This window comes from Puntigrus tetrazona, chromosome 18 (genome assembly GCF_018831695.1).
Source record: "Puntigrus tetrazona isolate hp1 chromosome 18, ASM1883169v1, whole genome shotgun sequence".
Taxonomy (NCBI): Eukaryota; Metazoa; Chordata; class Actinopteri; order Cypriniformes; family Cyprinidae; genus Puntigrus; species Puntigrus tetrazona.
Genome location: NC_056716.1, coordinates 9,718,026 through 9,743,969, shown reverse-complemented (window position 1 = coordinate 9,743,969; position 25,944 = coordinate 9,718,026). Strand labels below are relative to the sequence as shown.

Below are 25,944 nucleotides of genomic sequence, written 5' to 3'. Positions count from 1 at the left end.
TATCTATGTGACATCACCAGCTTCTGTCATTCAGAAACGTGACTTTTCGTATCACTGCTATGCTGATGACGCTCGACTCTGTTCGTTCCATCTTAATTATCTGACGATAGCTGCTCACACTGTCTAACAGACGTTTCTTGCCGAGTGAGGGGCCGTCACCTTCAACTCAACCTTGCCAAGACGGAACTGCTTGCGGTTCCATCGCTTCATCACAATTTCATCATCCAGTTTTGGCACATCAATTCCTTCAACAACTGCCAGAAACCTTGAAGTTATGACTGATGATCAGCAGAATTTCTCAGAGCACACTGCTAAAACGGTCTCATTCCGCAGCTTTGCTTTATACAACATTAAAAAAAAACGACTCCCTCGCCCTTTCTTTTGGAACGTCCAACAGAAGTTCTTGGTCAAGCTCTTGTTCTGTCCAGACTGGACTACTGTAATGCTCTTTTGACGGGTCTTCCGGCCAGTTCTATAAAACCTCTACAGTTAAAACAGAATGTGGCTGCAAGATTAATCTTTAATGAGCCAAAAAAGAATGCATATCGCACCTCTGTTTATCCATTTGACATTAGAATGTTACACACGATCTTCTGTTGTGCAATCCTACCAAAGAGCTCTAAAATGGTACAAAGTACAAGCTTATAATCCAGAACATGGGCTACATTTACCACAACAAAGACTCAAAAAGACATTCTAGTGTTAATTTATAATAATTTATAATAACAATAACAAATAATAATTAATTATAACAGTGCATTTGTTTTAGATTTTGTTCTTTGTGCATTAAATTACATTTGGAAATGGTCCTTTTCCTGACATTAATATAAAACACTGCGCAACTAACAGAACGTCCTGCAGTCAGATCACCTGGAGTCGGGTATCTTCGTCTTTATTTTGGTTAGTTTCAGAGCAAATAAATACAGACTGTAATATATCTATGGTAATAATAGGCTATTATCCAATATAGGCAATAAGAATACGGTATGTTTTCCACACAAGATTAACGTCAACATTTGGGAAAATGATTGGCAGTCACGTACAAATAAAACTGTCAGGATCCAGCCGTTTTGGTTGTTTAGTTTAGTGACCATGTTTTATATTTAAGGCCGTCCTTTGGGTGGTGCAAATGGTGCGGTCGCTGTGGGCCCCGTTCTATCAAGGGGCCCCGTGGCGAACGGACCACTTGTGAAATTTGCATTTTAGAAAGGTATGTATGTTTTAACTTATAAAGAATATCTCTTTGTGTTTGAGACTTTAGTCTTTACAACTTTACAGATATTATGTAACTCAGAACTACTAAGTCATAAGGGTCTTTTTTTTTTATACATCATCTTAAAGCCGAATAATTAATCTTTCCATTGATGCATGGTTTGTTAGGATAGTACAGTATAGCCTCCAAAGTCTTTAGCAATGCATATTACAAATCAGAAATTAAGTTTTGGTATACTCACAACCACACCTAAAGACATTGTTCACATATTCCATTTCAAGAAATATTCATCCTAAAAACTCCAACCCATCCAATAATGGATACTTCAATTTTAGAGCTAATAATTGATATGCAGGCTAATGCAATTTTTAGAGACAGAGAGAGAGAGACTGAGCACATGTGAATACCTGCATCTATGCATCTCTCAGCAGCCTCTCTACCATCAGAAAAAAAAAACCTTTAAAGTTGAACTGCTTCGAGAATCTTGCAGCTGCTTTCATTTTCACCTTAATGCACATTTGAACCTTTTCGTGCTGCATCTTGCCGCGGTTTCTCACAGGTCATGTGATTTACTGAAAAGATGACTTATCTGCATGCAAGTATTTAAGACCACAGCGCATTCTTTGCAGTGTTCTTCCATTGCAGGGGGATTCAGGAACACAAGACGAATCTGCTATATGATATTAAGCATTTCATTCAGTCTATGGGATCCAAATTCAAATCAGGTTTGTTGGATTTTACATTATTACATGTATTAAATATAATTATACAATGTACAGTGCATGTAGAACATGATTGTTTATTATTCATGTTAGGTCATTATGTATTAATTAATGTTAACATTTAGTAATTGTATTAGTATTTATTGAAATTAACATCGTAATAATACCAGTTTTCATTTTCAGTATCAGTTAATATTGACTGTTAATATTGTATTTGAGGTCGCTAAGATTTTCACTTTGAGATATTTAAAGATTGTATTATTTCTGATTGTTTAAACCCACTTAAAATTGGGCAATTACCTGCTTTCTTGTGGCAATGGCACTGGTTTCCGAGTAAAAGGTTTGAAATGGTAATAAATCAGTATCACAAAATTTGCAGGAACATATGCATTCACTTCATCTACTTGAGAAGAGGATTTTTAAAGTTAGTCAGATTGATATTTATTAGTCAGGTAAACATGTTTTGCCCCAACCTTTCCTCGAGCATTTAGACAGCATTTGCAGTTACTAAGGCCTAGATATAGAGAGTTTAAACCTTTTGGAGACAGGTTGCCATTTGCATGAAAGACACTGGGAAAGGACAGACTCTCTAAAGTGAACACTTCACTTATTGTAAGAATGAGACCATTGTACCAATCAAACTGAGGCGCTTTCAGATGATACCAAACGTGACTGTGAATATCAAACGCATACATTATATTCTGCAATTGATCATTCTGAGTAAACTGGGTAAAAGGAAGTATGGGTAAACTGTAGTTGGACGAATATGAATGGTAAGAATAAACTGTGTTTCCATTGTCCTTATCTCAGGACATCCAGCCTTACAGAAGATCTGAGCCATCATATTCTGTCTAAATAAAATCCAACGACATGGGTAAGAAATATAAACTATAATATGATAACATAAATATCATATACAGTATATTTTATTTCTTTATAATGTGACATTTAACAGTAAAAATTCTTATTGTTTCAGCTGCAGAGAAAGCAGCAGCGGCAAAAGTACCAAGGGCCTCTACGTGGTCGCCGCTGACATTAACATTTGCAGTTGTAACAGTAATAATAACTTATGTATTTATGCCAGGAGTAGGTGAAGGAGCAGTAGGAGCAGCGGCTGGAGCAGCGGCTGCGGTAGGAGTTTTAAATTCACTGTGGGAAAAAGAAGAACGGACGGGGAAAATAGCAGTAGCAGTAACTGGGGTAACAGGAGGCGTAGCAGGAACAGCAGCAGCAATGTTTCGATCAATGCTAGGAAAACGTTCGCTAACAGGAGCAGCGATTGTTGGGGCGCTAGCAGGAGCTGCCATAGTTGCGCTAGCAAAACCGCAGTTACAAAGGTTTATACAAGTCATAAGATATTTAATAGATGCACTGAAAATGTTTGTAGGAGTAACTCTAGTACTTTTTATTGCTACATTATTGATATGGGTAAAAGATCTAATAAAGTGGGCAGTATCCCAAGTGAAAGCAGCGGCACAGTGGATTATAGAAGCAGCAAAAAAGGCATTCAACACATTAGCATCGCTTGGAGCAGCGGGATTGCCGGCAGCAGCAGCAGGAGTGATAGCATCATTAGCATTAGCATCAGCATCTGGATTAGCAGGAGCGTTAGCAGGACTAGTATCCGTATTATTCGGTCTTGGGTTAGTATTTGCGGCCGGAGCAGTCATTTTTGGATGCGTTCAGAGAGGACAATCAAGCCAGCCGCAGGCACAAGATGGAGACGTGATGTTACCAGTAGCTGCTTTTTTACTTTTTGTTTTATTCTGTTTCCTTGTTTCCTCTGTGGGCATGTTTCGTTGTTGTTTATTGTTGTTCATCTTGTGGTTTCTGATCCGCTACCGCTCTGAAAGGCACTGATCCTGTTTATTAAGGAGAATGCGACAACCGTAAAAGCCTTGAAAATTTAACCAAGCTTTTTTCTTTTATCCATCTATTATTGTATATTCCAAAGGCGTATATTCCATTTTGTTTGGGGGAAACCTTTTTGGGTTTGCTTATATCATCGCAAAATGTGAACTGTGTTATTGCTTAGGTCTATATACATATATGTGTGTGTGTGTGTGTTATATCCAACTTTATTCACATACATCCTGACATTAAAATATATTTAAAATGAAGCACCCTTTCAAATTCAAAACTGCTTTTATCTCCAGAAAATGTGTGAATTTGTAAATATTTGTTCAGTTAAATAACTGAGACACAAAAATTCAGTAACCATTATTCAAGAGAAGATATGGAATCCCAGAATACATCCATTTGCTTTACAGTTTCATAGATTTACATGTACAGTAGAACGCCAATGAATTTTAATGCCCTTTTTTGTTGAGACATTTCATAGACATAATGGTTTTTGTATGTACAAACTGTATTTTCTAACCCCACACCTCAACCTACCATTCACACAAAACATTCTGCTATTTTGATAAAAAAAAAAAAAAAAATTTAATTTTACTATTTTTAGAGAACTCCTGAATTTTTATGATTTGTAAGTTTACTGGTATAACTGGACTTTGGTCCTACTAATACAAGGTACACACACACACACGCACGCACACAGTTGTTTGTATTTTAAGTAGTCAAAACAGAGCACAAATATATGCATGTTTAAAGGTCATTTTATAGATATAATATATAATTCTTTTATTTAAGATCTGAATTTGAAAGACAAAAATACATGGTATGATTGAAACATATCTTGCACTACATCATAATGTTTTGCACAACAGGCATCACATGTGCAGTAAATGAAAGTTCAATTTAAATATTAAATAACTGATGACAAAAAAAAAGTAAATATGTAAACACTAAGCTAGTAAGATATTTGTTTTTCTATTGCAACACTTCCGATTAAAGTGGTTTGGTAACAGTACAAAGAAAAAAGTCATTGAACGAAACTCATTTTCTTCCAGTTGTGGTGGAAAAACACAGTGCTCTTCAAACATCCTTGTCGTTATTCAGTTACTTGACTCTTGTTTTTTTTAAAATGGTCAGTTTTATCCTGCATCTTGTCTGCTCGCGCCGCGCCGGACGTCTGGAAATAAGCCTAAATGAAAACTCCCAACCATCTGTTGTTTTAAACCTAATAATGTTGAAGCACTGATGATTCATTGGTGTGTATTTTTAGGAAAGGGGGCGTTATTTGAACGGTCCTTCTGTGCATGTGCGCTTTAGTGGGCTTCTATATTTTTAATTCCCATACAAGCAGATTTTTTTCGATTTTAGTAAGGCCCCTATGCTGGATTAAAATCAGAATAGGCTTGACTAGACTAGATTAAGTTAGCATCTGGGAGAGAAAGGGGGGTCGGCAGGTGACTCTGTGAATGACTTGAGCTCATAGGCAGCACCACTGTCCACTTCCATGGATTTACGGGAGAAAAGGAGCCGGATGTCCCGATGGAGGTAGATCTTTCCAGATTTGGAGCTCTGGAACCTGAGAGACGAGAGAGAGAGAGAGAGAGAGAGAGAGAAAGGGCAAAAAGTTATTAACGCTCACTAAAGTATACAAAACAACTATTCAGACATATTTAGCTAACTACAGTTTCCTTGTCTTCCTCAAGGGGGCTCAAAAAGTTGAATCGTTGGTAGATTCTCCTTTCAAAACAGCCACATTCATTTTGTCTTGTCGGAGAGATTGTATTTAATTAACAATCATTATAATTATAATTAAAAATTTAAGACAACATCCTGGCTGCCCTTTTCAGGGACCTTTTCCACACTAATCGCATGCTAAGTCTACTCATTTATATGGGCTGAACACATGAGAAACGTCTACACGAGTAAAGGGATAAAAAAAAAAAATCATGACCCACTTAGCCTAAATCTGAAGCCGTCACTGAAACATCACCGTCAGACAACAACACTTAAATACAACTACAACCATTTCATGTGCATGTTTTTGTAAGTTTGTACAATTTTCTCTTCATCAGTGCTTAATTTTGCTGAAAGGCAAACCTGACAAACAGTTTCGTGGCCGTCATTCCTCTTTCAGGTAGACGAGAGCCGTACTTTCACGACTAGAAAATAGCTGGCCGGAAAAGCTTTCAAAATGGCTGCCAAATGAACTTGCTCTAATAAGGACTTCAAAAGGGCACTGCGTTTCCACACACCTTATCAGGCTTATCAACTTCTAGGGGCTAAATAAAATGAGCATACATCAGGAAAAGGCATGTCAGGGCCACAAGCTGCCTGTTAAGCAAGAGTGATCTGGACCAAAAGCCCTTGACAGCATCATCTGACCTCAAACAATGAGCATTTAAAGGGATAGTTCACCCAAAAATGATCATTTGATGTTTATCTGCTTACCCCTCTGGGAATCCAAGATGTAGACGACTAGCCACTCTGGTGGGTGGGTTTATATACAGTAATAAAACTTGACATTAATGCTTGTTTGAGGCAAGTAGATTTTATCGATATTACATACACAGAGTTCAAATGAGTAGTTAATATACATTTTAGTAAAGTATTTGAATATATTGTCGACTGTTTTTGATAAAAGTAGTTTCAAACAAAGATCAAAGCAGTCGCGCTTAATGAATGATTCGCGTTTTTTAAATTTTGAATCATTTGAAACATTGCTTCAGTGGTCCATTCAGGCACTTGCTTCAATCCTGAATGAATCCTTGATTATATGACTGACAGACTACAACAGTTTGAGTTAAAAATCTTTGTTTATGTTCTACTGAAGAAACAAAGTAACCTACATCTTGGCTTCCCTGGGGGTAAGCAGATAAACATCAAATTTTCTATTTTGGGTCCCTTTAAGCCCTGTATGCATGAACGAATACATTGAAGTGAGCACATAAGGTGGTCAGGTTCATGCCATGGTACTGACCTCAGATGGACGAGGTAGCGGAGGGTTCGTCCTTGACCCAGTGGGGACGGCTTTTTGTTGTTCTGTCCATTAAACTCGCGTTTGACTGGGACCGAGAAGGTTCTCTGCCGCAGGAATGTCTGATGGCTGGCGGGCATTTCTCTCAGATCATACATCACCACAAACATCTTCACCACCGTCTTATTAGGGTTAAATAAGGTCTGACACACAGAGACAGAAGACAAAACATCTGTTGAGGGTCAAAGCTACAGAAAACGGAAAACATGAGCAAACGTAAAGTTGCAGCCAGTGAGCATTTCGGAAACAGATGTTAATTATCTGAGTGGGTGGAAAACCATTAACATCTCTATTAAAATAACAGTTTTGTTTCACTGTCATCCGAAATCATTCGTTAAAAACAGTGTGTCAGAGTGATTCGTTCATGAGTCATGTAACTCAAAGACTTTAAAAAGTGTCGTAAATTTGTGATTCGGTGTCGTAAATGTCAATTAAAACGAGAAAGCCTGCTCATTTTATACACAGGCTATTAAAGGACCACACTTGAAAAGTTAGCAAGTGATGAATTTTTCAGTTTACATGTATAATTTAATTCCCACACATTCACCAGTAGAGGGCGCATTTGTAAACAATTTCAAATCTTGACATTTTCCTTTGTTCTCACAATGCAGTATGGGTATTACACACACTTATGACTACTTGTTACTCATTCGAAAATAGTGTGTCATGACACACAGTTCGTAAGCAGATAATTATGTGTTTTTAAAACAACCCGATCCTTACCACTTGAATGGTTCCTGAAGGAGGTACTCGATATCCCCTCTTACCGAGAGACTCCAAGTTTATGACACCCTAAAGGGAAGCAGAAATATTCAAATCAAGATAATATGAGTCTTTTAAATAACAAACTTTTATAATAACATTACTGGCTCTTTCGCAGGTGTTGCGTCACTTTATTTACCCAATTGAAAAATGAGCGAAATTTCACAAACGTAACATACCCACACAAAAAGTACACAAAATGTTCAAGTTCAACTCAGTTTGGGTCATTACCATGTAGGGGGAAGGTGCGTTATCATCAGAGACGCTGTAGAATGACACGTCAACAGGTAAGGTCATGTGACTGGGGCAGAAAGTTCCGCTGGCACCGACCTCTGCTGTGAAACCCTCAACTGTGCCCAATGGCTCCAAACGATAATTCAATACACACTCCTACACACGTAACCACAAAGAAACATCTATCTATCCAGCTAATAATCCAATCAGATTGATATTATGACTACGTCAAGTCTAGTTTTAAAGGGTCACTTCACCCCTAAATTAATATTTTGTCATTAATCGTTTACCCCCATGCCGTTCCAAACAAGTTAGAGCTCTGTTCATCTTCAGAACACGATTTAAGATATTTTGGACGAATAGTAGGCTGGAAAAAGTTTTTGCATACAAAAATTGTATTCCTGTAACTAAATAAAATTCAGCTTGAGCCAATGACGGCAGATTTGCTATTGACATGGAAATTTTATTTTTGAGGCATATGGTAAATGTATGAGCAGGGTAAAAAAAAAAACATTATTACTATTAAATAAAGAGGGTGTTGGCACAAAGGATTTTTCAATAATTGCATGTGCGTGAGTGTAATTATTTGTTCACCTACCTCAAAGTTTCCCAAAAGGCTGAGGCTGGCGGGTGGAGCACTGGCACTGAGGATCTGATGCTGAGACTCATCACAGTCTTGTGATCTTTTCAAAACCCTGAAAACACACACACACACACACAAAGTTTAGTCAGCCATTTTAGGTAGTCTGAGCTTTAGGGATAACTCTAGTGTATGTGTGCTCAGCAGATGGCAGTGTATGTAGGAAAGCCTCAGCAAAGGAAATGGCACAGTGAAATATGGAACAATGGCACTACAGCAGGGAATAAATTGAAGAAAGTCATACCTCTTATTGGCGGCCCATGGCACACCTCTGCAGTGAATCAAAGATGTATCTAAATCAAAATATCCTGTCTGGCTTTTTCTTTGAGGAACCTAAGGGGAAAAAGGAGGAAGCAGATGAACACATTTGCATCTTTGTATTGCAAGTTTGTGACCAATTGCACAATTGTACGTTATATTTAAATATCTATTTATAAAACATACTGTACCCAATTTGCAATTACATATACGTTTCTTTCAATCAGTATTTACTCTTCATTTGCTCTGTTTTATTTAGACTCTTTATTTTTTAAATGTATATGTACTGTAATCCAAAGTGTGTGTGTGTGGCCTTGTTTTTCTATTCTGGTGGGGACTTAAACCTGAATACACACAGACTCGTGGGGACGAAAATGCAGTCCCCTGAGGCAAAGAAGCTAATAAATTGCATACAAAAAAGTTTTTGAAAATCTAAAAATGCAGCAATTTTACTATAAGAGGTAGGTTTAGGTGTAGGGTCTGTGTAGGTTGATAGAAAATACGGTCTGTACAGTAGAAAAAAACATTATTCCTGTGTGAATCCCTACAAGAATAGCAAAATGTGTGTGTGTGTGTGTGTATGTATGTATGTGCAATAATATGGTATCCATTAGTAACTATAAAAACAAACAGACTAATATAGACAGAGGATCTATTTGCTCCCATATCTATCAAAGACAGATTTAAAAGCCACAAATACTCTCAAATATTTCCTAATAATGTAAACATTTATATTTTATGTCAGCTTGCAAGTAATCGTCAAATTGGCATGCATTCATTTTTTCCTATCCTTATCTTTAACTCTAATCATTAACTACCTGTAAAAACTTTGAGAAACGATAAAAGAAATCGATGAGGTATTAATTTCTTAACAAGATAACAACTAACCTAATCTGACTGGAACAGGAATTTTGTAGATGAAGTAGTACTTTTAGTAGTATTTTTTGAGACTGGTCATGTCTTACAGAAAATGCTGATCAAAACAGTTTAGTTGTTTGTAACATTTAATGAAAACCAATAAAAAGAGTGAGAATTACATTTGAGTGGATCTCTAGAGAACAAGAGCACCACTCATCTGGAGTAACAGCACCAAACTCCCACACACAGAGAAGTGCCTGAGTCATACGGTACAAATCAGAACTCAGTCTGCCATTGGTATGATTTGAAAACACTCATGACTTCATTTACTAAGAGTGTTAATGGAAAGTATTAATAAAGAGTTGGAAGAAGTTATTATTATAAATTTATGGCCCATAAGACTTCATTAGCATGTCATCTAGGAGGTACAGAAACTCTGGACAGCATTTGAGACAAACAAGAAGTGATTCACACGTGAGAGTAGATGAGTCACAGACACAAAGGCTCCGGGGCCCTTTTAGTAAGATGCTGTGCTATAATCTCTGTGTTGGAGAGTGACATAGAGATCTATAGTCTTACCGGGCTGGAGAGGAGAGGTAGGCCTGTGCAGGGGTGGAAGGCTTTTGTTGCAGTTCCGTCTATGGAGTGGCGATTCTGTTTTTTCCAGTTACTGCAGGGCTTCAATGGGGAGGGTCTCTGTTAATACAAATATAGAGAGGAGAATTTTAGTATTGTGTTTCAAAGCATTTTTTTAGCATTGTGTAGCAAATGTATTCCTATAAACCCACGTAAAGGTGTGAACTCACAGTATGATTGCTCTGGGTGTGGGCAGGACTGGAGGTGTTGCAAGTAAGGTTGGCTGGTGTGCTAGAAGGAGAAGCCCAGGGCTCGTGGTTCTCATCCTTCTCAGGAAAAGTGGACCCATTCCAGACATCCTTTTCTGCTCCTTTCTCACGGTTTGCCTCTTGGGTCTTGAAGGCCTGGAGGTATCCAGTCCGGGTCAGGCCATTCTTCTGAGGAGAGCGAGCATGGCTAGAGTTGCTTTTCAAGGAGGTCCAGGACTCTCTACTGGCATACTGTTGCTTATTAGTTGCCGATAAAGGCTGTGATTTTGTGACGCTGTGGTCTTCAAGTTTTAAACTGGCCACATTTTGTGGTCTAGGGGAACAGTCCCGCTTTCTGTGACGAGAATCAGGAGATCTGCAACATTTTGTTGCTTGGGAAATACGTGGATCTGTGCTTGCCTCACCATTGGGTGTACTTGTAGACTTCTCATGGCTTGATGATACAAAGCCATTTGTCTGCGCTCCGTGATTTGTCTCAGCCTGTTCGGTTTGAGAGGTCTTCAATTTATAGGTGCCATTCAGGAGACTGTAGGAATGTTGCAGTCGCTCCTGAATCAACCTCGAGATGTCCTGAACTGCATCTGCAATCAGTGAACCCTCAGCAGACTGGTCACTGAGTACCAGGCGCCTGCAAGTCGAGGGTTTTGGGGAAGTTTTTGATTCTCGGTCGACTCTGTCCAGCCGTGTTCTGCTTCTAGGGCTCAAGGGGGTGTCAAAGAGAGAAGACCGGCTCCTCTCAGGGATTTCTGGACTGGTTCCATTGTGGTTTTGAGGCTGGGAGACTGGGAAGAGGGGTTCTTTGGATTTCTTCAAGCGTTCCTTATCCTGCGACGAGTTCCAGGTTGTTTTGTGTCCTGGTGGTTCTTGAGAAGTGAAGAGAGCATCAGGGAGATGGGGAGCCGTAGGGTCGCATAAATTCAGTCGCTGAGCAATGCGAGCAATTACTTCCTGTCTTTCCTGAAGCAGGGAGCCAATGAGAGGGTTGGTTTCACCTGAGATGGAGCTGGGACTTGGGCTGGGGGTAACTAAAGGGTCGGTAATGGAGAGTGATTTAAAACCACGAATTGGTGACTCCACACTTGAGGTCTTTGGGCTTTCTGCCCCATCAGAACACGAGTTATATGCCTCTGTAGGGGGGGTGTCCACACCGCCGTTAAGCCGAGAGTACAGCCACTTGACGGCTTTACCTGGTGGGAGAGGGGACTCAGGGCGAGGGTGGCATTTACGGGTGTTAAGAGGGCTGTGGGGAGGTGGAGAAGGACGTAGAGGCCTGGAGAAGAGTGGAGATCCTGGCAGACGGAGGGAACTGCGATTCTCTCCAGGATGGTTCCTACCCTCTCCACGCTCCAGGTTTCTCTTGCCCAAAAAAGCTATACCTGAGTGGATGCTACATCTGAGTACAGGGTATTTGGGCTGGCGAGGCAAAGATTGAACCCGCACTTTGAGAGCGACACTATGGGAAACGTTTGGGACAGGAAAAGCATGTTCAGAGGGTGTTTGTGAGAAGTTCCATAGTAGTTCTTCATCAGCTGCACTTATTCTGCAAATAAAATCAAACGGGAGTGTTAAAAATCCATGGTAATGTAAATTGTTGCAGTAAATCGAATGATACCATAGGTTTGTTTTGAGAGTGGCATGCTGGTTTGAGCTGGTTTATGATGGTTCTTTGTTGGTCTGAAGCTGGTCGGACAAGCACATGACCAGCTCAAACCAGCATTCCAGCTTCAAAACATACATAGTCAGCATATGCTGTTATTTTCAACAGGGCTGGCTTCCTGTCTCTTCCTGAAAGGCACATTTAAAATCTTCTGGAAGATCTTACAAACTATTCACACAAATAATTTTTCTGTTTGCGTTTCATTAACAAATCCCATGGAATCACCAACATACACATTGCTGGGTTCCAAAACACCTAGTGAGAATCCTATCATAATGTAATGTAGCTTCATCTTTATAAATGTCATAATTTCTTCCTAGCCCTGAAAGTTTTTATGTGTAAAGTATGTTACCTGTATAGGATGTTTCTAGGTACAAGTCCGTGAGAGGCACTGAGCCACGCACTGAGCTGCGAGAAAAACACGTAGGAACGCACAGCCAACAGCAAGGTTTTCTCCTCAATAAATCGATCTCCACTCCTGCAACAAACACCAAGTTTGTTTAAACTCCCTAGACTTGTGAGAAAGAATGTCTATTGGAATTATTGTGAAGAGCAAGACTTACTGTCTGGGCACTGGCTGTAAAGTCCATCTCTCTAGTAAGAGCGCATCTTGCTTTATTGCTGGATCATTTAGGTCTGTGCAGTCCGTGGTCGGGCCTTCATCGCTATAGCAACAGTCAGGAAGCAGCATCACCTCAATCATGATGGGGATGTGATTGCGCCATAGTAACATGACCTCAGACCTTGTTCTTCTTGCCTGACGACACTGCATTGGGGAAAAAGTTTTGTTGTTTACAACATATCGCTGTCTGACCCGTAACTGGTTTTGACAGAGTGTTTTAACCTACGTACAGGTAAAGTGTACAAATTCTGTAATGACCAAGCATTCTGACTTTTTTCAAACACTTTCCAAATAGAAATACCTGTCTGTTCTCATTAATAAAGAACAGCAAGTTGAAAAGATAATGGGTCACACTTTATATTAGGTGGCCTTAACTACTATGTAATTACACCAAAAAATAAGTGCAATGTATTTATTGTGCTCATATTGTATTTCAAAACACTTGCTGCTATTGAGGTGGATATGGGTATGGTTAGGGACAGGCTTGGTGGTGTGGGTAGGTTTAAGGACGGGCTAAGGTAATGGATAGGTCAACAGTGTAATTGTAAAAGTAATTATTACGGATGTTTATGTTTAACACCATTCCAGCTTTTTAGTGAGAAATATTCTGACTGAATTATATCATGTTTTAAACATTTTACTGGTACAATATTGGGATATGAACAACATGACTCTCCTTAAGTTAATAAAAAAGGTGTAACCCACCTGTGGTATTTTGTCGCTGCATTCATGTTTGGTAAGGACAGGCATAGCAGACTGGGCAGGTGGGCAGTGAACACCCTCCGTCCGCCCCTTTACGGAACATTCCGGAGTCCGTCCTTCTGTGATCAGGAGAGTCAGGAACACTAGGAACTCCTCAGCGTCATACTCAAAGAACTCCTCTGCTGCTTCTAAAAAGACAGAGGTGAGATTGAGTCAGTGATATGTTGCCATTTATTAATTCAAAAGCATATTACATAGATAGGTGGTAGTATATCTTCTCTGAGTCACAAAATCTCACATTGGGATTACCGGATTATGTTGAAAATCGTTTTTTTGACACACTTTAAAACTTTTGGGTCGGGACATACCGAGTGGTTTGTCCGTAGTTTACATTACAGTGTGAAAAAACATTTTACTTTTACTTAAATGGAGGACCCAACCTACTCTAAAAAAAATACATATACATATATATATATATATATATATATATATATATATATATATATATATATATATATATATATATATATATATACAGAGCCTCAAAGATAATGAATATAGACTAGAAACCTAAAAAAAAATTATATATAAATTATAAATAAATAGTAGATTTAACTTCTATGTTAATACATCCAGAAACACATAGCCAGTTTCACAGTTCCAGAGACGATAACACTATTTATGCATAGCAAACAATCTTTGCTCTGTTTACCAGCTGTGAAAACTGGGCTAAGCAAACACTCAGTCGCCAGCATATTTTCCAGCAGCAAAACATACCTGATCAACATCTTAATTAGAAACCAGCTGTCTGGATTTAAATGGAATGTAGAAAAGCGTGTTAAATGCGACACATGAGATTCTGAGTCAGAAATTCCACAACACAGCTGGATTTGACACCCACAACCTGTTTGAATACCAACACTATTGTGTAAATAGTGTGAAAATAAAGCTGACAATTCAAATTAGATCCCGTAATAGGTAAAACATTTACCGTCTTAATCATCCCAATTAACACTTAAAGAAACAGGCGAGTCTACATGATTCGATATTACACATAAAGAGCGGTTCACAGCGTTAGTTGTGTTAGTAATTATTCCATGTTTGCTGAGAAACAGAGAGAATTGAGATTCATGAGAGTAGGTTTACCCACAGCTTTGAGATGCAAACAAAAGCGTCTACATGGCAGTTGAGGTCCGTTACAGTCAGCCAATGGGCCTATTGTTCTCATAGCGTCAGACTCCCAGGACAACAGGGCCAACAGAGAGTATCCCATCCCCGACTGCAAAGCCTCATCTCTCCCTCATCTAAAGGTGTGTTTTCATAGTTTGTGAACCAAAACAGTATTCCACAGAAATTACATGAAATTATATCACAGCATTTCACACAGTGGAAGCGTGTTTTGCCAAAGAAAAGTTGATTAAATGTTTGTATCAGTCATTTAAATACTATGAATAAAATGTTTCTGAAATTAATGAATGAATTAAGAAAAAAAACATTGGTTGCTGTGCCACATATAAATACAATTTCTAAAACTAGCAGTCGAAACCCAGTTGTTAAATATGATTCTTGTGATACAGAGTTAAACTTTCTGATCCAAACATTTTTTTTTTTCCCAACACAAGGCTGGAAAGACACAGAATGATCCATGGGGAGGTGCATGCTCAATATAACTCTGCAAAGAGAAAGAGTCTATTGATGCTCTTATTTTTGGTAGGGTTGTGTCAAAACAATATTGAAGTCTATTTCAGGAATCCTTTCGTTACTTCAATCTGTCAGTGGATTGGAAAGCACATTTTACAACAGGGCTCTTATGGTGACTGGCTGAGCGTGCATGAATGAGCGTTTATCCAGGTCCATACTGGTGATACTCTTAGCCAGAACGTGTCAGCTGGTGTTTACAAAGCGAATACGCGCACTGTGGTTTCTTTGTGGCAAAAATAATCCTATGCAAACCAATAACGATCCAGAAAAATCACCGGGTGGAGGGACAGAATAGCTGCTGGACTATTAGACCAGGAAAACAACAACATGCTGTAAAGAACCGCACCATGACCCACTTTCGTAGAACTAATAAACTCTTTCCTACTTTCACGAAAAGAAAAATATTATTTTCTCTATATACTGCCAATTACCGCCATTCATTCATGAAATTAAAAGCAAGGAATAGCAAAAGCATATATATATATTTTTTACTTAAATGGGTAGTTGTTTGACTGAGATAAAATCTCCTGCAGTCACGTCAGATTTATTTTAGAGGTGCATGAACGCCACTAAAATGCCATAATCAATACAAATTCAGATTTATTTGACCCAAAATTCCAAACTAGAAGCACGTCGGATCATGCATAATGCTATTTTATTCAGTAATGACGATAAACACTTGCTTTCAGAGCCGTTGCATTCTAGACAGTGCAAAAAAATTAAAAATTAAAAAAAATCACAGAAGGATTACTAGAAGTAGGAACTTCTCATTTCCAGCAATTAAAATTCAACTCACCTTTGAAATATTAAATTAAATACGTATTTAAAATAAATAAGCAAAAAAAACAAAGATCTAAAACCTATAGCTCAAGGGAAGAAACGTTATGTTTGCCTTCATTCAGTACCCTCATGACATCACCCTCCTCTTTGGTCGTCCACACTTCCAGCACAAACACAGCTCGGAGTCAACAGGAGGAGCCAGAAAAACTTCTGACCAATCGGCACTCTCCGAGCTCCTGCCAATCACCAGCGCGGCACAGGAGGCGGAGAAAAGCCACGTGCAGCGCTAGCGTCACCACCAGCGAACAGCTGATAGTTAATCTCGCGCGACTTTGTGAAACAAAGAGCCAGATCTCCGCGCAGAGTCTGTGCTGGCAATACCATGACAGCAGATAATAATGTTTGTTCCTGTTTATCCCCGCCATGTTTACATATAAGCTCATCAGCATTGCATAAACGCAATCTTATAAGAGCCTGAAGAATCTCGGGGCTTTTTAGGTTGTGTAGTGGGAGGTGTATTTGTCAGGCCTGTTTTTTTTTTTTACTGCGCTGGCTGGCTGTTGCAGTATGCATTTCCATATGCGTGTGTGTACACACATTCTTACAGGGAACTCCTCCCACGTGCTAACTGCACGAGGAGAAACCGCAGACAACAGAGCGAGAAAGAAGGGGGTTGAAACTGCCAGCTGAACGGGAGGAGTAAAAAAAAAAAATAAGGGGAGAGAAAGGCAGAGCCAGAGTGTTTCCCTCATGTAGGTTAAAGGTAAAGTTTCAGCAGGGGAGGAAAGACAGAACATTGGGTTCAGACGGGGAGGAGGAGCAAACGAGAGGCAGAAAAATACAACACAAAGGAAGAATAAATTACCAGCACCCCATAGATTTCTTTTTTTGTTATGAACTGCCTGAACTTATTCTCTCTCGAGCATAAAAAAACCCCTAAATCTGTCAGGTTGATGAAACTGGAAAACAAACAAAACGAAAAAAAAAAAAAAAAATCATGACGTAAAAGCACAAAATGAATGAATAACTGATTAGCGAGGCTGGAAAACTAAATAAAAGAGAAAAACTGAACAAATTAATTATTAGATAAAGCAACAAACAAAACAAAACACTGCAGCACGAAAAAAAAAAGATAAAAAAAAAATAAACCCAACTTTAAAAGCAGAACATAAAACGAAACATTACGAAAACAATAACAACGTGAAACAAAAACGCTTAACAAACCAGAAAACGTAAGTATTGTGTAAATCATAAGTATTGATTATGCAAGTATAATTAAGTTATACAAGTACACTGCAATAGATATGTATGATATACGTGCGTATATCTTTCCATCTTCCGTTCAATTCGTCAAAATAGAATTCACGCAAACCTTTTCAGTGAGGCGGCAAGTGGAGCGTCTACACAATGCTATAAATTGTGGTCTGACAGATTCTGTAACATAGTAATTAAAAGCATTCGAGTTCAAGTGTTTCATGTTTCAGGCCTTTTTCCTAATGGTTATGATTAACCTAATAGAGTACGGGTCACTCCCGAGAAAATTCAGTGATCCATTTTTAGACCTGTCCTACCATATACAAACGCACCATGACCTTTGACCTGGAGGTGTTCTCGTGCGCTTGCTGCATTTGCATATTTTGTCCCTCACGTGCCACAGAGTTTGAGTGAGCAATGTGTTCCAGATTGCTGGGTCTAGGACAGGACAGACCGGTGTTTCTTATATAATACAGGGCTATTTCAGGCGCTTATGCACTAGCAATATTGCAGTATGTATACATGTGAAAATATGAGGAATGCAACTGGACACACTAACACTTACAAACACACACACACACACCAGATGGGCACGAGAAAATACGTTCCTTTTATATATCTAAAACCTAAAAGAGAGATAGCATTCTTATCCATGTCCGACATCAACAAACGCAGGAATGTTGTTTCAGATGTAAAAGATTCATACTGCTATCTTTTACCTTGCTGACCATTTTCCATCCTATCGCTTAGAATGAAAGGGTTGCTTTTACCGTACCTTTAAAATACCTATAAATAAATGTCCTCCGTTATCGTCTGGTTCACTTTCCCATGTGTTAAAAAGCTGCAACGAACACTAGCAGCAGCAAAGAAGCTCCGTCTTTCATTTCAACCAGATGATCCAGCTGCAGCTCCATGGAGCATCCATGGATGGAAGCTTTTAGTAGAACTCAGACTTTTCGATCTGAAAGGGTCGTAAAATGCGCAATAAGTATAAATAGCAACTAAATGCTACTTAATGCATACAATAGCGGACATTTGCGCCTCAGCATTGTAATACATTTATGAAGCATTATGCAAAACCAACATACTGTGTAAACATATCATATAACCACATTATCACATATGGAGCGGTTATATATTAATGCATTCATAGTAATGTCAAAACGCTGACCGTTTCTTTAGTTTCAATAAATGATCTGTCTGGATCTGGAATACATTTTTGAGTTATGAACGCCACAGGATTTCTACGTAGTACATCAAACTCAAATTTCAAAAGAGCCAAGAGCAATCCTGTTTTCCGTGATACGAGATGAAAGAGGCGAACCGGCACGACTACAAACTGCACAACACTAACAAGTGAGCACGGAGCACAGTGCCGCTGATAGACTCGGCTCTTCATATCTTACAGAAACACCGGTCTTGACCCACATTTACGCCAAACTCTTCCCGCTCTCTGCATAATCAGACGGCATTTGTGGGCGCTTGCCTGGTTTCTCCCGCTGTAGATTAACCCGGCACTGCAGGAGAGAGTTAAGCTGTGCATTTATATAACCAGCGGCAGCAGAGGAGGGGAAAAAAAAAGATTTCTGGGAATTTTCTGCTGTACTGAAATTTCTCTTAACGGCAGCTGGGATCAGGGCGATCGGTGTTCTGTAATTATGAGGACGATTTCACGTCCCGTCACCCCTCGCTGCAATCCTGATGACTGACAAGTGAGCAAGAGGGAGAGAGACGGAGACTGTAATGAGATTACCATAAAAGTTCTACCTTTCTGTCATGAAGAAATGATTAGCTCACGGTGTGTAATGTGTCCATTACAGGTGACTAAAATCCTTTGCTGCACCTTTTAGGCTGCGTTTGCTATACGCCTTCGATAAAGATAAGAAACAGAAGAAGAAGAAAAAAAGCGAGGAGTGGAACTTTTCTTTGTAAGTTCCCTCCACAATGCTAGGGTGTTGCTACGCGGTTGCTAGAGTGTTTTGGGTGGATATACAAGTCAAAAGATCCCACCACCTTTGATTCTGTTGTATTCTGGCTAATTATGGCTTGGGACTCTATTCAACTTTAGCTGTTTATTATGGAAGCTTGTTTCTGCTATAGGATAGGTTAAAAGGTAGTTACGACTTGTTATCTCGGATTTTTGTCATATGAACTCATGTACCTGTCTCCAGTACCTTGGCCGGTCATCCTCCCGCTGAGTCGCCCCCTCCGACTACCTGTTGGTCCTTCAAAGCCTCATCAGAGATATATATATATATATATATATATATATATATATATATATATATATATATATATATATATATATACACATATATACATATATATATATATACACATATATTATATATATATACACACACATATATATACATATATATATATATATATATATATATATATATATATATATATATATATATATATATATATATATATATACATATATGTATACATTTGAGTTGTTACAGCACATCTACATAATATATCAAACTCTTCAAAAGAGCATGAAGACTCCTGTTTTCCATGATCTGAGCACATTCATTCATTTCTTCTCCACGGTGCTGACGGTGATTTTTCCAGTCACAATTTGGCACTGCCGAATGAAAGATTTGATCGTGACGGCTTGTACCTGCACAGGTTTGTATGCAAAAGAGGTTTTATCAGACCACATGCAGCGCTGGTGCAATAGCAGATTACAGATGACTCCAGCATTGTAAATCTGCTTACAGCCTGCACCAGAGAGATCAGTTTAAACACTACGGTTCTAGGCCAACACGTTTCTCTGCATGAGGCTGTGTGCACTGATAAGGCCCTTTGGTCAAAGGTGAAGAGCTGAGAATAACTTTATTAGAAAAAAACTGACCTTCCGCTGCACAAGATCAGCATTGGGGATACACATGGAATACCATCAGGCGACGTATCGGATCTTTATGGCACAGCTATAATTATAAAGTTAGCTGTCAATGCAAAATGAACCAATGTGAGACTGCGGTAGTTGTAGCATGCTTTTATCTGTCCATTCGATTCTCCTAAAGACTCTTCCGGTAGACAATATAATGCAAAATAAAGAAGCAATACTAAAATAAACAGCTTCGTGAATATTATGGTGATGCTATTGCTTTCTTTAAGTGAAAACGTTTCCTAAAGAGCATCATTACACCAGTTTCTCTCCAGTTTGATGACTACTAAGATAGAAATGTTTTAAATGTCATGTTAGTGAAATTTCCACCAAAAAAAAAAAAACTGCTCACATTACAATGCACTTATGGTTTTGAAAAGGTTTATCAAGGGTGCATTTATTCAATCAAAAACACAGTATTTTTAACTGTAGTAAACTTTTTTTCTTTTTAAATATATTTTCAAGCGTCATTTAATCCTGTGATGGCAAAGCTGAATTTTTAGCAACCATTATGTCAGAAGTCATTCTAATATTCTGACTTAATGCCTAAGGAACATTTCTTATTATTATCAATATAGTGAACCGGTTTTACTCAATCGATCAATCACTTTTATTAATATAGCTCTTTTAACGATACAGATTGTATCAAAGCACCGAACAGCATCAATATTTACTGCCTTAACATATTTCCTCTCATCTGACGTCATCATGCCATTGATGAAATGTAAAAAAAAGTCAAACTAGGATCCGCACACAGTCGACGCACATGTCCCAGTGACCTAAAAACACCACTCAAGTAGCCTAATTAATATAATTGCACCATTTATTGGTTTTATCCAGCCCTGCCTGCAGCAAATCACATATCTGCTGCGAGAGGTTTTGTTTAGGCGCTATAGCTCTCATAAACACATGACAGAACTGCTCCACACATTTTCTGCTGCCACAGACAGATTCACAGGCAGCAGGTCTCTGTGACATACACAGCCAAGGCCTTTCCGAACACAAGCATACTAAATTGGGGTGACTTATCACTCATCAAAGGGCCGTCCCGTGGACACGGGGGTCACGACCTTTGCTTTGTCCAGCGTTGGGGGAAAATATGTCATAAGTAACAAGCGCAGTACATTTTAAAAATATAATGCATTTAATTATTTTTTATTTGCACATTACTGGGTAAAAGATAAATTTTTTTTAATAAATTTAATATAAATAAATAAATATAAATATCTTATACAATTTATATTGTATTATTTATATTTTATTTATTCTTGTGATGCAATGCTGAATTTTCAGTAGCCATTACTCCAGTCTTCAATGTCACATGATCCTCAGAAATCATTCGGATTTGGTTCCTAATAGACAATAATAATAATAATAATAATAATAATAATAATAATAATAATAATAATGTCTAACCTAGCTGTTTGGTTTATTTATTTACGTAAAATTTTAACCAAAAAGTATATTAAGTCATAACGTAACATTTCCCAATACTGATCCTTTCTAACATTAAATATATGCATAAATGCACAAAAAACGAAAACACACATACACACACCCAAACACTGCCACATAAACACTCATAAGAGGTGAGGGATCTGGTGTTGGCTGGTACAACTGGGTTTTTGGGGGGTTAAGAGTCTAAATTTGTCTTGTCAGGACACATTGGTGGGGGCGAAGAGGAGTTCACTGCCTGATTTGGCAACACACATGATCACACACACTCCTACAGCTCTACATGGAGAGTCAAGAGTAAAACAACTACACACACACACGTAGAAAAGGTACTGTGCTTTGGACAGGCAACACCTTTCAAACAACATGAAATAGAATTTGCAATCTATTTCGCTTCCATCAAGTGATGTAAATGCCTCATTTGCATCCTGGGACATTTACGTCCGTTCGGCTGGGAATTATAAAGCTTTGGTCCGGAATGCAGTATCACTTCAAAACTGTGAGAGTTGAGCATTTGGATGTTGTTCTTAAAAAGCAGAACAGACCCGTCATGGAGATTTGTCTTTCTAAATGTCTCAGTGATGCAAGTGACTTTAGTCAATACCGCATCTGTTGGCCAGAACAGAAGAACAGAGAAGAATCCATCATGTAGAAGGGGGGGGGGGGAGAAGATGAGGATGATGTCAGTTTAGTGTGAGAGGAGAACAGATGAGCAGTACTGCAGTGTGTGTCACCCACGGGAGACGTTAAAGGACGCTGGCACTGATCTGACTGGCACGAAGTGGCATTGCTTTAGACTTTCCTGACCTTTAGACATAAAAGAACATTTTAAATGAAGTCATTTGTCTGAAGTCCATTGCTAATAAATGTTCTAGATGTACTCAGACACGCAGTCGGACGGCAGGGGCCTTTTTAAAGAGTCCGGATGCCAGGGTCTGAAGGGCAATCGGGTTACACAAAAACCCATTTCTCAAAAACCCACAGCTATGATGAAACACTTTGGCGGCACTTTTAAGCCTTATATAGCCATTTTTAGCCTAATAGTGAACAATTATGATATCGGTTGGTCATATCGTATATTAAATAAGTATATATTTGGATGTGACAGCTGAACTGTCTATAGAAACATTGTATAATAACAAATGAGGAACGTGTCCAAAAAACACTTTGGTACATGGTACATTTTAACTGATCCAGAAGGCAAATGACCAGACAGAAAAGGAAAGGGAAAGAAAGACAAGACGGTAGACAGACAGGTCAACTTCACTTGCTGATCTAAATGCATCCCTATAATTACCTCCTATAACAGGCCATGAATAGAAGCCGACCACACCATGATGTACTTCACAGCAGCCTGAGAGACAGAGCAGCTTTTTTAAAAACCCTAGTGAGCTGCCTCGCTGTCTACTGCCTACACACGCAGCTACCTTCAAAGGCAGCGTGAACCTCGTAAGTGACTGATTTGTAATGCTCTACATGGGCAGCAACTTTGATGCACAAATAGCACACCTCGCTTAAAGCACACAGAAAATGGGACTCCCTACCGATTGCAAAATGATTTTAGCACGTTGCTAAAGCTAACACCTTCATTAACACTGATCATTCACTCACTCTTACAACCATTTTCTTCTTTATGCTGTTCAAAAAAAAAAAAACAGCATATGCTGGTTAGGAATGTTTTTAACTGGAATATGCTGGTTTGAGCTGGTTTAAGATAGTTCTTTGATGGTTAATGCTGATCCTTCTGCTTGTGTTAAATTGTTCGGACCAGCTTAGGGGCCAGCTTAAACCAGCAAAGAACCGGCTTAATTCAGATACCTTCATAAACATACCTAACCAGCATATGGGTAGAAAACACAAAATAAGTAAGCAAACTGTTTTGGTGACCATAACCTTCTATTTTATGGACAAAACCGCTCAAGACATTTCTCAACATATCTTATATGCTCCACCAAATAAGAAAGTCATACAGTTCATGTGTTGTAAAAAGTGTGAAAAAATGCTAACCAAAATTATTTTTTAACTATCCCTTTAATATTTGTTTGCTCAGTGCAAGAGAACCATACTGTTAACTTTGCAACATGCTAACCAAAAAAAAAAAAAAAAAAGTTCCCTTTAGGTTAAACAATACACCTTTACTTAGATTTAACTATTTGCCTGTCCACCATTGTGGATGCATTTTTCAAAACACTCTTGGATTATGATTATTACAACAGGTATCTTAAAAGCTAGATAAATATGCTCTTTGAATTCTAGTAAATTACTGCCTAGGTGGGCACTGGGCAGTTCAATAGGTTTTGGGACAGAGCTAGTGTGTGCGTAGCATGGATGTCAGTGTGTTTTTTCCCCATGGGCTGCCATGGCGTCTTTGTTCTCTGTTGTAAGTACAAAGAGACTTTATCCATTCAGCCTCCTACTCTCTCTCAACGCCTGCTTTTCACCAGTTCACCCTGTACGCCAAATCCTACCCAAATATCAGAAGCCTGGTGACTATTTACTTGGCCTTATTTCTCATGGGAGGTGAAACGTTGCCTTTATTTCTGTTTGCGTCTCTTGAACGGTTGCAGTCATCCACAATGTTCCAGCCTTGTCCCACTTTTCAGTTGAGAAATCTGCAGTTAAGTCTTGTTTATCTAGCAAACACACACACACACACAAAAAATCACCTGAACACGCGTACAAAGAACCATTACCCTTCAGATTTACCTCACCAAACTTTCCTCTCAGAGTTCAGTGAGGGCAGACTCCAAACTCACATAGCAACAAGCCCTGTGCTGTGATTGGACAGTGGCTTCCTGCCAAGCCGTGAATACAGTTTCCTGTCTGTGGGCCAGAGAGAGTCTGTGTGTGAGAAAGCAAACACACGCTCTGTTTGGGGAAGATGCAGGGGCTTTGTGTAGATGATTGCAATCCAGCGGTTTCTCGATGTATACTTTGAGCACGTATGTTAAACTTTTGGGTGTGGGCTAGAGAGAACTGATGAAAAAGCTCTCATCAAAACACGACTGCAAACGCGCCACGATTTATTGTGTACTTATAGTGAGCTGAAAACAATTTGTTCTCTAGCATAGCTATTTAACCTGAGCTTTTAATCGTGCTTGCAAACAGTCATCGGGGATATTATATAAAGGCTTCTGAGGACCGCACAATTTAATTTACATAATTGAATATTTTTGTGGATCAGAGAACAGCCAGTACACAAAGAATTCTGACTTTCACCGATACAGAGGAAATCTTAAGAGTTCAGGAGATCACACAAAATGCCAATTTTATTATATTTGATTTGCCCTCTGGTTATTCTACACCCATATGAACTTTATAATATTTATCTTTGAAACAAAAAGGGTCTCAAAAAATCTTCAAAGCAATTTTTACTCAGCACATTTCTGTAAAAAAACATTGTATTAAGCGTAAAGTTAAGCAGGAAGAATAGAATTAATAGTATAATAAATAAATAAATAAAATTACAGTGTACCAGTGCCAAAAGGCCTAAAAAAACACCAAGTTGGTCCCTGACAGTAAATGGCAAAAAGCAGTGTAAACATCACTCGAACCATTTCCCTTTGTGTTCCGCATGAGGGGTAAACAAATGATGACCATTTCTTTTTCGGGTGAAGTATCCTTTTAAGGGATAGAAAAATGTAAGCACATGTAATGGCCTTTTGCCAGGGCTATAACGGTCTCCACAAAGGCGGGAATCTGAAAAACAATCCTTGACCACAACATGCGATGTGTAACACATGTAAAACACGGCTTGACTACACTTTAACTCTATTATATACGATCTTTTTATCATTAACCTTGAGTCGGTGAGGCCAGCTGTGTTGTTCAAAGACGCTTTCGTGAGAACTTGTTCATTCATTCAGAGTTTGAGTGGATGCGTGACCCCGTCATGTGAAAAAGAATGAGGGATAGAGCAAAAAAAAAAACTTGAAGAAAGAAAGAGACACTGGAGACAAGCGTGACAGTCTGAGGGCCTGTGTGAGATACCGCAATGAATCGCATCTTTCATGCACTGGGTATGTAACAGGATCAATCAACAGCACACTTACTGGCAACAACAAAACCCAGACAAAGGAAAACACACAAAAGCTGTGGGTATGAGGCAAAGAGTGCCTGGGGAGAATGACACAGACATCATTGTGCGACTGATAAATGCGAGGGGAGTGATGAAACTGTTGAATTCAGTTGAGTCGTTGGGCTTAAGTAACCTAAACCCAAAAAACACAGAAATGCTGAAAGTTTCTTAACAGGATGTAAGTGGTGGTGGCCTGTGACAACCAGGATGATGCTAAGCGGTTGCTAAGGCGCTCTAGGTGGCTGTGCATCTGCATGGCTGTGATCAATCTGAAGTTCAATCGAAGCACTTTGAAGAGAAATCACTTCATATGACGAACTTGTACAACTTTGAATAAAAATCCTAAATTAAACTTGTTCAGCCGTGTCTC

The 25,944-nt window shown here is 38.9% G+C and overlaps 1 protein-coding gene and 1 long non-coding RNA gene across 3 annotated transcripts in view; one reads left to right on the top strand and one right to left on the bottom strand.

Moving 5' to 3' along the window:
- Positions 1-1,782: 1,782 nt before the first annotated feature.
- On the top strand, positions 1,783-4,438 carry LOC122362706. The gene is made up of 3 exons (XR_006253156.1): positions 1,783-1,938; positions 2,746-2,809; positions 2,912-4,438. It is a non-coding gene; the product is annotated as an uncharacterized LOC122362706 (long non-coding RNA).
- A 125-nt stretch (positions 4,439-4,563) lies between these two features.
- fam214a (family with sequence similarity 214 member A) overlaps positions 4,564-25,944 on the bottom strand; it is a 30,203-nt gene continuing 8,822 nt past the window's right edge. The window contains exons 1-12 of one of the 2 annotated variants that reach the window (XM_043264263.1): positions 14,555-14,669; positions 13,408-13,592; positions 12,644-12,846; positions 12,433-12,558; positions 10,385-11,963; positions 10,158-10,274; positions 8,707-8,795; positions 8,421-8,517; positions 7,820-7,978; positions 7,550-7,618; positions 6,770-6,969; positions 4,564-5,368 (exon numbers count right to left, since the gene is read on the bottom strand). In XM_043264263.1, coding sequence (XP_043120198.1) covers positions 5,215-5,368; positions 6,770-6,969; positions 7,550-7,618; positions 7,820-7,978; positions 8,421-8,517; positions 8,707-8,795; positions 10,158-10,274; positions 10,385-11,963; positions 12,433-12,558; positions 12,644-12,846; positions 13,408-13,452 — 2,838 coding nt within the window. In that variant the 5' untranslated portion in view covers positions 13,453-13,592; positions 14,555-14,669 and the 3' untranslated portion in view covers positions 4,564-5,214. Of the gene's footprint in view, positions 5,369-6,769; positions 6,970-7,549; positions 7,619-7,819; positions 7,979-8,420; positions 8,518-8,706; positions 8,796-10,157; positions 10,275-10,384; positions 11,964-12,432; positions 12,559-12,643; positions 12,847-13,407; positions 13,593-14,554; positions 14,670-25,944 lie in introns of those variants that run through there. The other variant, XM_043264262.1, reaches the window with a different exon arrangement.